Source organism: Pocillopora damicornis, chromosome 12 (genome assembly GCF_964200805.1).
Source record: "Pocillopora damicornis chromosome 12, jaPocDami1.2, whole genome shotgun sequence".
Classification (NCBI taxonomy): Eukaryota; Metazoa; Cnidaria; class Anthozoa; order Scleractinia; family Pocilloporidae; genus Pocillopora; species Pocillopora damicornis.
In genome coordinates this window covers 2,948,874-2,962,965 of record NC_142681.1, presented here as the reverse complement: position 1 = coordinate 2,962,965, position 14,092 = coordinate 2,948,874, and the positions used below count along the sequence as shown (strand labels likewise).

The window sequence follows — 14,092 nt, the reverse complement described above, 5'->3', positions numbered from 1 at the left end:
AAATCAGGTGGTTAAGTTCCCTGTCTATGGCTCCTGACACCCTTCAGGCCCCTTCTGTTGGTTGTTAGAAGTTTGGGCAAAGGTACCCTCTTCTTACTTGTGGTCCAAGTTATTGGAAACTCTACACCTCCTTTCTCTTAGATAAAGAATTCGTAAGTAGAATTTCGGACGACAATCAGAAGTGTCAGTGAAAAATATGCAGACGACACTTGCGTCAATCCCACTTTAAAATGGATGACCGTTATATAAGGTTTGCGAATGTCTTCTCAACGTTTGCAAACTGACTTTTACGCGTTTGCGAACTGATTAGAAACGTTTGCGAAACTGCCGTTAGCGAAACAACTCGTTGGCGAAACGACCGGTTACCGTCAAAGGGAAGAAGTCGATTCATAAATCTCTATTAAACTGAGATCCTCGGCGCATCAAGTTCCCACTAATGTCACAAATTGCGAACAAACATAGAAATCGCCTTTCTTGTATCGACACATCAATACCCAAATCCCCAGCTACATGAATCATTCTTCCACTCTGGCTTCATCGTTATTGGAACCCATTAGTGTCATTAATTAATGTTTTTAATAACTCTTATGATAGTAACACGTACCCTTTGCAAATGTTCTCTCGTCGATATTGACAGTTTTATAATCTTTAAAAACAATTGTATATCAAAGCCGCAGAACTTGAATTAGGGGAACTTCAAAGCTACGTAGATCAGCTTTGACCGAACTTTTTCGATCAAATCAAGATAAATCACTCAAACTGACAGCTTACAAAACATTGACAGTTTTATAATCTTTAAAAACAATTGTACATCAAAGCCGCAGAACTCGAATTAAGGGAATTTTAAACCTACGTAGATCAGCTTTGAGCGAAATTTTTTTTCCATCAAATCACAATGCAATAAATCACTCAAACTGACAGCTTATAAACCAGGGACAGTTTTCTAATCTTTAAAAACAATTGTTCATCAAAGCCGCAGAACTCGAATTAAAGGAACTTCAAACCTACGTAGGTCAGCTTTGATCGAAAATTTTTTCTGTAAACCATGATATCCATGTCTCTCCGTACGTAACAGAAGGTCGGCTACGTAGGCTACGCCAACTTGTTGCTTCCTACAAAATATGGTAAATATAACGTTAATAATACAATAATAATAATAATAATAATAATAATAATAATAATACTAATAATAATAACAGATATTTAAAAAAAAAGATAAAGGAAAAAAAGAAAGTACTTGTCAATATCTTGTTTGTACTTAACCGAATATAATTTATGTGCTCTTCTTTTACCCAAACAACAGAAAGCAAAACATACGAAATCAAACCACAAGTACAAAGATTACAGACAAACTGCTTTGCACGTGATACGACACAGACAGCTTAGCCTTGGTGTCAGATTACTACATACCGTACGTGGGATGTATAGCATTTTATACTGAAGCGACCCACGTCCTCTGTTTGTCTTCAGAGTATAGTTCGTCGGCTTCTTAGCGGATAAAAACTGAAATTCATACGTGAGGAAGGTTGAAGAGGACGAAGTCTCAGTGATTTAAGGTAAGGTATGTTCGACTTCCGTCAGTTTCGTGCCCAAGAAAGGCGATAGAATAGTCAATGGCGTCTCTTCCATTTTGTCTCGTGGCTTTGGTTGCTTCACTCATCTTTAAAGATAATTACTTTGTGGTCTAGCAGTTATTCCCATCAAGAAATCATAGATTTTATTGTCATAGAAGAATTTACAAGCGAGTGAGGAATCGTTTAATGTCAAACATGATCCACTTATGTAATTAACACTTTCAATTTGAAATCGCCAAGGAAATATGTACGCAGTTTATTTGAAACTTTTCGCAAGGCTTATTCAGCGAGAAGGCACAATTGTATTTTGAGGTGCGGTGTGATCGGATTGATAACAAACAAACTGTAAATGAAAGAGAAATAACCTGAGGCAACTTTAAGCTGAAGTGTTGCTGTACTCGAATATAATTAAAACGACAGATGATAGCGTGGCAAAGTCGCTTTCCATATGGAGATGATATAATTTTTCAATTATTTCCCTTTGCGATTAAGTTACGAACTACTTTGTAGTAAACGGCCATAAAGTAGCTGTTAAATGTAATGTTAAGTTAAAGCTTCTTCGCCTCGTATGAACAGGAGGGTGTTCTTCGTTCCTAAAAGGCCTGTGCGTGTTAGAAATGTAAGACTTATCAGTCTGGATGTAAATAATGAGAATTTTTGTGTCTGATTTGAGGAATTCAGTTTTGGACATGATTTACTTCACAAATTCAAATTTCTTCCGATAAGCATTTTATGTTGGGTGTGTTTCAGCAAAGAGAAGGCAACCTAAAATATATTTGCATTTCTGATGAACTTACCTTTTGAATAAAAACGGACTTTCAAGATATTGACAGTTTCTTTAGCTGTTAGTCATTTTTTTTCAAACCACTTTTGCAAATTGAACATTTTAATCTCTTCTTCTCTCTAAATCTGAAAAGGTAATAAACTCGTATTTTTTCAGTTGTGTTATTTTTCTGAGAGAATCTGGAGCATTGTAAAGTAGAAAATTAAAAAAAAAAACATTGGCCAAAGCAATTTTACAACTTCCAAGGATGTAAAAAAGTGTGACCAAGGCAACATTTGAGCTCACTTTAAAAAAATAATAGTGAATTGTTCTCACTTTGGTCAGGTAATGGCTGGTATCATGGGTACAATTGTGCAAAATTGTTAATCCCCTTTAAAGGCCTTACCGTTGGAGTTGACCACTTGAAATCATGATAATATTAATTTATTAATCCTTTCACAAGACCTCACAAGTAATCCTCATTACTGTCTCCTATTCAGTTCTTATGATGTTGGTTCAGAGAATTTGGTATTGGATCAACAAATAACCCTCTAATTGATATTTATCTCTATTCTTATCATTTGTCAGCTTGATATTGTATTGATATTGTAAGGAGAAATTCTGTCTTGATCACTCGTGGGAGCTTAAGGGTTAAATGATGAAACTTATTTATTGGCTACATAATGAAAATCAAATGTAGATCTTTCATGAGCACTATTAGAAGTGTGAATATAGGTTCAATGGTTTTTATGCTTTTACTGGCTGTATTACAAAGCTGCTGTTGAATGCTGTCTGAGCAAAATGAATGTGAAATTATGTATGTATTGGGACTGATCATGTATGAACTGCAGCAAAGAGATTGAGAGATGAAAATGCACTTGAAAACCTAATACAATGATCAAAGAAGCCAGCTCTCAGCATGAGTCATAGCTTTGTAGATCTGTTTTATAGGGGATCACACTGATAATTGCAAGGATGTGAAGGGAACCTCTTAATACTTCTTTAATAATGATGTGTTGTATAGAGTTTTTATGGGCTTTTGAAACTGAGAGCATCCAGAATAGTGAGGCTTTTCCCTTCTTTGGTAAAGTTGTAGTGTTTAAAATGCAACAGGAATCAAACTGACATAGTTTGATGCTACTCTGGTTTGCAGATTTAATGAATGTAACCGAAGAAGTTACAATTCATAGACCCAACATTTCGACACTCCTGTCTAGTGCCTTCATTAGGGGTGATCTAAACACTGCAACAAGAGGTCCTTTTATATGATCACTAATTAGCAGCCTTTTTTATCTGACGAGGTGTAAATAGGTGTCAGGAAGCAAACCGCCATCATCACGATTTAAAGGAGCGTGGGCAGAGTTAATATGCCAAGCCTCCAAACAAAGGCGCTGGTGGTAACACCGATTAGTGGTGATAATTTTAGAATTATCCCACCCAATTGTATGGTTGGTTAGGCATGTATGCTCCAATAAAGCTGAATTTTCCTTTTTGCAAAGAAAAACCGCTTTTTGGTGCTCTTTTAACCATGTACCAAACTGACGTTTGGTCTGTCTGATGTATTCGTTGTCACAGTCATTTCAAGGAATAGAATAAATGGCTACACCACCCTTTTGAGGTGGTTAAGTGTGTTTTAGATGTGGGTTTAAACTAGTCCTTGACTAGTTTAAACATTTATGAAAATTTACCGTGTGGTGGCATGTACGTTTTTTCAAAATTTTGAAAAATTGCTTAAGGTAAAAGGTAAGGTAAGGTATTCTTGATTCTTGACTTTGTCTCTGGGATTATTCCCTTCACCTTCAGCAAGTAATTGTTAAATAATTATATGCTCTCTGTTTTAGGATCATGTTTCCATGGAGTCATTACTAACTCCCTTGAAACCAGGAGAAGTACTACTGACCTCACCTTATTCTGAAGCTTTGAATGATTTGATCAACTATGACTCAGAACTTACCAATACTCCCACTTTGCCATCTTCAAGCCCCAGTCAAGGGACCACTCATTTGGATATTAGCCACAAGTTACCAACTAAGCTCTCTAAAAACCCAAGTACTTATGAAAAAGAACTTCGCACACTGGTTTTGAATTTGTATTCAGATAAGAAGAGAACCACTGAGGTACCCATGCCATCAGTCGAGATGCCAACTTCAGCACAGGACTCTGTGGTGCAGGGACCACATACTAAAGGGGCTCCATGTACGGTACCTCAGAAAGTGAATGTCCCTCAGCCCCTTGATATGATACATTTGACAATACCTCAACAAGACTCTTTAGAATCTAGGTCACTTGGATATTGTTCTCCAGATACTGGTGTGAGTGAATTCCAAGAGAATGGCACACTGAATCTTCAAGAGCTCCAGGGTTATTTGGTCAACTTTCAGAGAAGCAAGAAAGGTACAGTTGATTAGGTTCAAATTAAGTTTTGTTGAAGTTCTTGATAATGAAGGTCTTCAGCCAATGTTAATGGAATGCTGTAGTTACTTGGTCCAAAAGTGTGTTTGGGAGCAGTAGAATTATTTAACTTGAACTCTGATGCTGACTTCAACTTTTGTTGTCACAACATCTGTTAGTGTCACCTAGAATAGTTCTTTTCAGGACTTCCCTCATCTGAACCATCAAACTACACAAGTGACTATTACTTGGGATCTTGAATCATTAACTAAGCTAAGAGCTAAATGAGACAAGACTTTCTTTCATACTAAAATTACCAATACTGTCTACTTGAATGTAACTTGCTTGATTTGGCATTTGCTTGTGAACTGGACACAGTATCTGTCTTTGTAAGTACCCGTGTTTCGTTGTGTCTTTCAACAGATGTATTTCAAATCAAATGGTACTTAAACACAAGTTATGATTTACATAGTACCTGAGAACAGAACAGAGAAAAAGATATCAGGTTATTTTTTATTTTATGTTCACTTACAAATATTGCTGGACTTTTATTGATCTTCAGCAAAAAATAAAAACAGTTGTAGTTGTTAACATTGTTCGAAATTTGAGAAGCCGTTCACCTTCAATTTAAATTGCTACAAACCTTGTAGCCCTAAAATTTCCATAACTGAGCACTAATTTTCTTGCACCACAGAATTTTCATTCCGCCATAACCTCTCCTCAGATGAAATGAATTCACCGTGTGACGATTCTGGGGTACATCTCGAATTTGCTGCGCCCTCCGAGACTGATGTCTCCGAAATAGATGGTGTTACTGATGGCAGAAACGGATTAGCTGTGGATAGTGGCAAGTTTTCGGACATCATGATAGAGAGGCGAGGTCTATCTTCATCTGTTAAGGAGGAAGGTGTTGAATGCAAAGGAAGTGCTTTTCTTGTTCCAGGTATCGAATTGAACTCCTCTGGAAAGCCTTGGCGTGAATCTTTCACAATGGGTCTGAAGTCTGAAGAGATCATTTTCAGTGGCGTTGACTTACCGAGAGGTGGCTCAGACCACGACGAGAGTGCGTACCTTGAAATTACTGGTGATGAGGTAAAAGAGAAGTCATTGGTTGGAAAAGATTATGACGAATTTGCTCTTCAACGTGCTGGTTTGGAAGGAAAGCTGCAGTCTTTACAAGATGAATTGGCTCATGTTCTAGAGGACAGGAAGTCACTGCAGGTTAGATTGCAAGCGGTCGAAACACAACTGCGGGAGGAGGTGCTCAAAGCGCGGGATACTAACCCAGCTGCTGTGTCCCTAGTTGAGGAGCTGAAACGAAATAAGTACGAGTTGGAAAATCAGCTTGTCAAACTGCAGAACGCGTATGAAGAAAAACATGGCGGTCTAAATGAGGCGCTGGAGCAGTTGAAGAGATCCTGTGTTACCATTCAAAATCTTAAGCAGAAGCTGTCTTTAGTAGAGGGCGAAATCAGTCAGCGGGAAGAAATGGTGGGTTCATTACAAATTGAAATGGAAAACCTAAAAAAACTGCTCGAAAAAGCCAAAGAGAGGAATGATAAATTCAAGAAAGAGAATATGGATTTGAATGCACAGATAGCAAGACTTATGGATGCCAAGGAATGGCTTCAAAAACAGTTGGGTTTCGCTCAAGAAGCCCGCACAAAGTTACAGCTTGAAGTCAGTGAATCTGAAACGACAGTTGCTGTTAAAAACCAACTTATAGAGCAGCTGAGATGCGAAGGCGCGAAATCAAGTCGGGAACTCACTGAACTGCAACAGAGTTCACTCCTGGAGAAAGCGCAGATTCTGAAGCACATGGAGAAAGTAGAAGAGGACATTACTCGACAAAACTTCGCCATAAGGGAAGCAGAAATTGAAAAACAGAAAATGCATAACGTTTTGGGAGCAAAAGTTGATTCGCTTGTGAATGAAAACAAGAAACTCCACGAGTTGATGAGCTCCGCTGTAGAGATCGAGAAGGAACTTGATGCAGCGAAACAAGATTTAATTTCAAAACAAGCTTTACTTGAAACTATAATAAAAGAAAAAGAGGAAATCAGGGAACAACTGAAGCTTGCACGTGATTCCACCGAGGAGTACAAGCGAAATCTTTACGAGTTGGAGTCAAAGTTCACTAAAACTAAACAAGAACTGAAACTCGCTCAAGACAATATTGGGGAAAAAGAAAGCCTCATTGAAAAGCTGCAGGAAGAAATAAAAATTTTAAAAGAAAATCTAGAAGTTGCCAATAAAGAACGTGAAGCTTGTGACAATGCTATTCACACACTGAAGTTGGATCTCGAGAAGGTTGATCGCCGCTTCAAACTGATGAAAAGAGAACTCACGTCCAAAACCAGTCAGCTGGAAGAAACAACACGACAGAAAGATGTGTTCATGGGTGACCTGTGCACACTGAGGGAGGGTTTGGAAAATCAGGTTACTGTGGCTTGTACGTTGAAAGAAGAGTTGGCGCAGAAAGACAAGCTCGTTCAGCAATTTCAAGAAGTAAAAGACGCCTTGGAAAAAGAGATCGTTAGTTTGACCCAGAAGTTAGAATATTCGCAAGAAGAGATTGCTCAAGTGGACAAGGAGAGGACGGAGATCCAGAAACAACTTGAGATGGCAATAAGGTAAATAGTGGTATTCCAGAATGGAATATTTAAGACTGAAAATAACTTCCCCGCTGACGCCAGTCAAGTTGTCTGGTCAAAACCTATTTTTGCTTGGTCACAACCCAGTTTTGGCCGGAGAAATAGTGTAAGTCTGATTTTAGGTACAAGTGCCTCATTTAAAAGACTAGAGTCCAATTTTAGATACTAGTGTCCGATTTCAAACACACGTGTCTCATTTTAGACACTAGTGTTTATTGTTAGACATTAGATTCCGATTATAGACTTTAGTGCCCACTTTTAGACACAGTAGAGTCCGATTTTAGACGCTAGTGTTAGATTTCGATGTACGTTGCTACGTGAAATGCTTGGGATGGTCGTGGACCTACCGAACTGAATTTATGGCACTTTTCATAAGTAAAAATTTAAAAGATTATCCCCCAATCTTCATGATAAGAAGTCTTTGTATCTGCGTAGAGGATGTTAACGATACAGGGAGCACTATTGTGAACCGCACATGGATTTCCCCTCGCCGTCAGGGAATCACCCAAGAGAAAATTTGAAAACCGTACGGGCAATTTTGAATACCCATTTTTGTGGATACACATGCGGTCTTGATGTCTTTTGTTGTTCATATTCCCTTTATTCCTTTACCTTTAACAGGGACAGTGTGCTTTTGGAAGAAAAGTTCCACAATTCCCTGCTGGAACGAGCCAGATTAGAAGGCGAACTGGAAACGACACGTCAGTCAGACCAGCTTGAGAGAGATGCCCTGAAAAGTCAGAATGCGTCGCTTAGAGACGAAATCAAGACACAGAAAACACAGCTCCAGGTAGAAGTTACGAGAGAGCATGATAAAGTAATAAATCTTGAACAAGAGCTTAAATACCTGACTGATGAGATTATTAAAAAAGAAGGTAAACATAACAAAGACTTACAGGCCTTTGCAGAAAAATTACAAGAAATGAAAAACAACAAAGAAATGGCGGAACAAGAACTGAAAAAGCTTCATGATAAAACCGAAGAAAATGTAGACAAGCTGAAAAAAAGTTACGAAGCAAAATTGGAAAAAGTCAAAAGCGATCTTGTGACTCTCCAACAGGAAAAAACTAAAATGGCTCAAGAATTTGAATTATCTCAGAAGAAAGTTACGAGTGAGCTTGGGATCAAAGACAGAGATCTGAGACAAATGGGAAAAGAACTTTCAGTTTTGAAGAAGACGCTTAAAGAAAAGAACACAGAGTTAGAGAGAACGCAATTTTGCGCGATAGAACTTGAACGAGAAAAGGGTCGCCTGGCTGGAGTTTTAGCAAGTCAGAAGACTTTGCGAGAACACGTCGTTAAAATTGAAGGTGAAATAGCAGCTCGGGAATCAGCCTTGCTTGAAGCGGCTAACGAGCTAGACAGAGTGAAAATGGACAGAGATTTACAAATAAGGATGGCAAATGACAAGATACAAAACCTGAAGGTTCAGTTGAAGACCATGATAGAAGAAAAGAACAACCTGCAAGACACTTTCAGAAAAGAAAGACAGGAAAATATTGCTTTGAAAAGTGAGGTCGAGGAAAGTTCAAATGGCATTGCAGAGTTGATGAAGAAGGTGAGCGTGGCTGAAGCGGAAATTAACCGGCTGCAAGAGAAGCTTGACAATGAAAGCAGTGAGGCGAAGAGATATCGATCTGAACTGGAGGGGTTAAAGGGAAGCTTTGCAGAAGAACAAACTGAACGTGAAAGTTTGCAAAAGAGATTGGAAGCTTTGTTGGAACAAGAGAAGGCTAAGGATAGGATAGCAGAGAGCTTAGAATGGGAAGTCACTCGGCGAACTAGAGAGGTGGACTACCTTAAGGAGCAGGTACGAGTCATGGAGGAAAGGCAACAGTTGGAGATGGAGAACTTGAAAACTGCCCTGCAAGTATCTAGAAGCGAAACAACATCGCTGCGTTCTGAGTTATCAGAGTTGAGGAAAGTCAAATGTACCTACCAAACGAAAACATTTGAATTGAAAGATTCTCTTCTCTCCGTGAGACGAGCCACAGAGTCGCTAAAACAGCAGTTATTCTTGAAGCGCCAGGAGTTGGAATCCTTGGTAAAGGACGTTTTGGCCTCTAGGAACCTTCCACAGCTGCAAGAGGATATTACAAAGAAAAGGGAAACCATGTTTGGTAATGAGAAAACGCAAGAGGAGTTAGATGTAGCTAGTTATACGTCTGCTGCCGTTAACATTAGGTAAACAATTGATTTGCTCTAAAATGAATCCACGATTTGTTCAGTGTTTGTTTCGATTTTGGTTTTGGTTTTCCTTCAGCTTTGCTTGTTTATAGCTAGATCTATTTTCTTTGGTTTTTACGAAGAGTTGTTCGACCGAAAAAGTAAAGAGGATTTCAATGAAAACTTCGTTGAGACTCGTCATCTTGTTTTTCAGGCCGATTTCAAGTCTCCAAGAATGCATGTCTTCACTGAGGTAGGTAAACAGAGCTTCATACCTAAACATTTCAATCGTGATTACATGAGGAAATTGGCTCAGCTTAACAAAAGTATTCGTGATGAATTATCTAAGAAACACGGCGAAACCAACAAGTGAACGAGCCCGAAACAGGCTATAAGAGTTGTTTAAGAAACACTTCATATTATGAGATAACTGACCTATTTTCTGACTTACATCTATATTTTCCAACGCTTTGCATTTCGCAGGTCACAAATCAGCAACCTACAGAAACAAATGAACGATCACACAGACTCTGTGCAAACGGCCACCACGACTTGGAGGTAAACTTTGCTTGGGTTTTGCTTGTTCTTAGCGAAGTGCAACAAATTGCCTCCTCTTAAGGGGAGGTCTTTCTTTGTCTCCTTCTATTTATTTTCCCTTGCTGTTTCTATGGGTATAGACAAGCTTCCTTTACTTCAGTTATGAGCAATTTTCTTTGAGTGTCAAAAAAAATCCATGATTGTCTTTACCTTTGACGGGAGTCTCAGTTATCTAATGTCCTATTTAAGATATTCGTTTCAATTTTTTTAATACCTATCAAAAGGGCCTTTGATGTTTATTTTACTTTTACTTAAACCACAAACGGGATTGAGAATGAATACGAGCTTCATACGTCCACATAACTGACAATCTAGACCGACACAGGCATTTCAATGTTGTGTGGAATAATGCACAAATCATTTTTGCGTAGACTACAAAGTTTTACTCTGGTTAATTTCGCATCAAAACTTAAATAGCCTCTCTATTGTGTTCAGGAAGTGCAAACACAGGTCGAATTCGTTTCACCGCTCGAATGAAGTTTTAATAAAAATTGTCGGTTGAATTAACTCACTGACTGACTGACATAAACAAGATGGCGAACAGCAGTCGCTTACATGAAATGTTACATTGTATCATGCAAGTGGCGAGTCCGAAAGATAAGAAGGTCATTTTAAAAAAGTATTGACGTAAAATCAAATAAATTAGAAGATTGAACATTATAACAGCGACAAAAACAGCAAAGAAGTGATTGAAAGAAGAAACACGATCGCCTTCCATATGGCTTCCTGTGATAAGCAGAACTGTAGCACCAGTCTGAGTTAATTGTGACCAACATAATGAAGTTAGGTCTTTGAGAAAGATGTCTGCATTTTTACAGTAAGAGAAGGAGTTAACTTACCGTTTAAGGACTTGTTTTGATACAATATTTTTAAGATGGCTTGTAACGCCCTTTCACTGACAAACCCGTGCAACAATGTTGTCGACGTCGTCGACGACAGCTTCTAATTTCCCGCTAAAAAATTGGCTGCTTTACACATGCGCATTGCTCATACGCATAACACGAAGTTATCCTCGAGCCCAGAGCCTCCGTTTCGTTTGGAGGATATCGCAGAATATTTAAGATCTAAGTTTGGTGTGTTCTCCGCAAATATTAAGCAACGGTCAGCAGTTTGTGGTGAGAAGTTAGAGGTTTCGAGAATTTCAGCTTATTGGATCAAAGTCGGCTTTCGCCTGAAAAATAAATCGACATGTTCGCCGCCATCTTGAATTATACAAAGGATGAAGGTCCTTCTTTTCAAACACAAAATGTGGTTAAGAGATTGGTTTTCTAGCGTCCCAAACGGATTGGTTACTATGAAAAGACTTCAAACTCCCTTTCAAACTTTAACTGTTCATCTTCAATTTTTTTTCAGGTCGTTCAAGGAAAATGTGCATCAACTGCAAGCAAGTTGCAATACACAAAGCAGCCAACAGCTGACAGCCGAGAAGGACACTTAAGCACTCTTTCGACAAATTTTTGACTCCTATTTATCGCTAGCGAATTAAATAACAGAAAAAAAAAATCTAAAGAGCGCTCTCCAAGGCACCCTTTACATAACGTGTGCAGTGGATTTACAATGGTTTAAACAAGACTGAAAAAGTGTTTGAGATACATTTACGTACAGTATTCCTTGATGAAAGCTGACGGTTACTTCCTAGGCTTTTTAAGATATTATCTTACTATTTGTTGATGAAATTTCACCAAACAGACCTGAGTGTAAAGAAAGCACTAAAGCAAGTTGAATGGTTAGGAGGTGTTTGAGAGAAAAACAACTCCATTTGCTATCAGATAAACAATGAAAAGGCATTATTTTATTTCACTGTGTAATATTAATTTTCATATTTGATCTTTGTAAAAATAAATATCATGGAATTATTTTTTTTTTGTCTCATTTGTCAACAATTAAATAGCAGATAAACTTTAATAAATAAAAATGAATTTCAATACATTATGTCAGTATTTCAATTATTGATGGCTTTCAGGTTAAAGTGCAAAGTTAAAAGTGCTGGGACGAGCTTAGTTGTAAGTAGTTTAGATCATTAAAAAAATGTTTGCGTCACGCGTGGGTACCAGGCTACTTCAAAGTCTAACGATCACCAGAACAACTTTGTTTCCAGGGTCACTCTTCTCACGGCCCCTTTCTTTCCGCTCCAAGTCTAGGGTGCGGAAAGAAGAGAGATCTTGGGATAGAGGTTGTTGTTTAATTTTTGTTTCAGAAGAAAAACAAACATGTTCTATATTGTGGGCAAACTTTATGATGAAAAAGTTAGAAGCTTCACACTTTCAAATCTAGCTCGAGTAACTGGTGTGCATTCCGTTTTTCCTCTCTTAAAACACACCTCTTAGACAGTCCTTAATTAAGCCTATCCACAGCGGGTTGTGTTATATTTGCTGCATTACGACTTTCAAAACGAAGAAGGGTGTCCAGTAACTCATCCCCAGTCCTTGTGCCGCCTTGTTCGAGGGTTATGTTGAGATATCGCTGGCGCAGTAAGTGAGCAGCGGCCTTGGGTTGCCTTTGACGTGTAAGGATTCCTTTCTTGTTGCCCCCGACACGGGTTGTACCTTATGGGGAATGAGAATTGATGCAATTGAGAAAAAAAATTTAAAGATAACCAGTTGAGGGCGTAGCAGTGATGCATGTGGCCCCTCTCCTCCCTCTTTGACGAGCGTCACTGACACTATGTATCAATGAACAACCTGGTATGCTCCCTAATGCTTCTTTAAAAACCCGAGTGTAATATACCCCCCCTTTCTTCTCCCTCACTCTGAGTGGAATATCCTGTCTACATCCCTTATTACAAACTCAGCGACTCAGTTTCCTTTGACGACTGTAAAGGGAAGAAGTAAGGGGATTCGCACGAGCCCCCAATTACGAAAATAACCAATTTAAAAAAAAATGCAAAAACTAATAAATACTTTAAATGGTAACTTTTTTTAAAATAGAGTCAAATAGTCACCAACCGTGAGAATTGCGAGTACAATCTACAATGAAAATCATATTTTAGCTGAAAAATGCGCGAGAGAAAGATTTAGATAAAGATTTTAACACAATAATTCACGCCGACTTAGCCTCAAGAGTGTCCAAAATTGCATTTCCAAGGACTTAAACTCCTTCCCTCCCCCCCTTCCCACGCAACTGGCAACCATCTTTGGCGATTGTTAGGACCCTCTTTTCACAGATTCTGGATCGGCCCCAGTTTTCAACTCACCTTGTTGCGTCATGAAGTCTGCGAAATTCCAGATCATTTCACCAATGAAAAATTCTTTCCTAAGTTTATCAAACACCGGAAAGTACTGCAAGAGTGACTCCACCTGTGCAGTTGATATGATACCAAAAAGTTTAGCTAAAATATTACTAGTAAGAGAGTAGGCATTTCAGCTTAACTGTTCCCGTTACCAAAAAAATATCCACCAAAATCAAATTAGGAACAATTCTTGACTGTATTAGTTTCCAAATAAGCTTTACAATCGTATACAGGAGACCATCCATAATTGAACGAGCGAACACAACCAAAAAAGACAAACCAATGTGTTCACATCCGGGTTTTTTACACTTAATCATTTCATCTAAGCGCCACTAAAATGTCTCATTTGAAAATTGCATAAACAGTGTCACGTCCATTTCCGGCTGTAACATTAACCCTTTAACTCCTGTGGGTGACTGGCTTCTTATTTCCTCTTACAGTATCACCCCTGAACGAAACATGAAGGTCATGAGAGTAAAGGAGATGATCATAAACTGAGGGAGCTCTTGTTTGTTGAACAAATTCTCGTACTGATTTTAGGGTGTAAAAAAGATCAATGATTCCCTTAGCAGCATTAAACATGGGAAGACAAAAAACAGTGATCTTGCATCTTTTGGTCTTTTCTTTGCGTTCGCCAATCCAGCCACATCTTGCCAACTATAACGCAATTCAATACATTATTATGAACAAAGGTTTAACCTCACGACCAATTTCAAGC

At 38.5% G+C, this 14,092-nt stretch overlaps 2 protein-coding genes across 2 annotated transcripts in view; one reads left to right on the top strand and one right to left on the bottom strand.

The window, feature by feature from the left end:
- Nucleotides 1–1,370: 1,370 nt before the first annotated feature.
- LOC113686494 (uncharacterized) lies at nt 1,371–12,074 on the top strand. Its single transcript, XM_027204121.2, has 7 exons — nt 1,371–1,556; nt 4,179–4,731; nt 5,423–7,361; nt 8,004–9,566; nt 9,763–9,801; nt 10,032–10,106; nt 11,499–12,074. The coding sequence occupies exons 2-7, from the start codon at nt 4,191–4,193 to the stop codon at nt 11,581–11,583; spliced, it is 4,242 nt and encodes a 1,413-aa protein (XP_027059922.2). The 5' UTR covers nt 1,371–1,556; nt 4,179–4,190; the 3' UTR covers nt 11,584–12,074.
- Nucleotides 11,919–14,092, bottom strand: part of LOC113686500 (beta-glucuronidase) — an 11,143-nt gene continuing 8,969 nt past the window's right edge. The window contains exons 11-12 of the mRNA XM_027204128.2: nt 13,339–13,441; nt 11,919–12,691 (exon numbers count right to left, since the gene is read on the bottom strand). Coding sequence (XP_027059929.2) covers nt 12,480–12,691; nt 13,339–13,441 — 315 coding nt within the window. The 3' untranslated portion in view covers nt 11,919–12,479. The remainder of the gene's footprint in view (nt 12,692–13,338; nt 13,442–14,092) is intronic.

What these genes read in the sequence shown, in the direction of transcription:
- LOC113686494 (XM_027204121.2), top strand. Translation starts at nt 4,191, where the DNA reads ATGGAGTCATTACTAACTCCCTTGAAACCAGGAGAAGTACTACTGACC. An exon ending in CTTTCAGAGAAGCAAGAAAG is followed by an intron (nt 4,732 to 5,422) that starts GTACAGTTGATT and finishes CTTGCACCACAG; the next exon opens with AATTTTCATTCCGCCATAAC. An exon ending in ACGGCCACCACGACTTGGAG is followed by an intron (nt 10,107 to 11,498) that starts GTAAACTTTGCT and finishes ATTTTTTTTCAG; the next exon opens with GTCGTTCAAGGAAAATGTGC.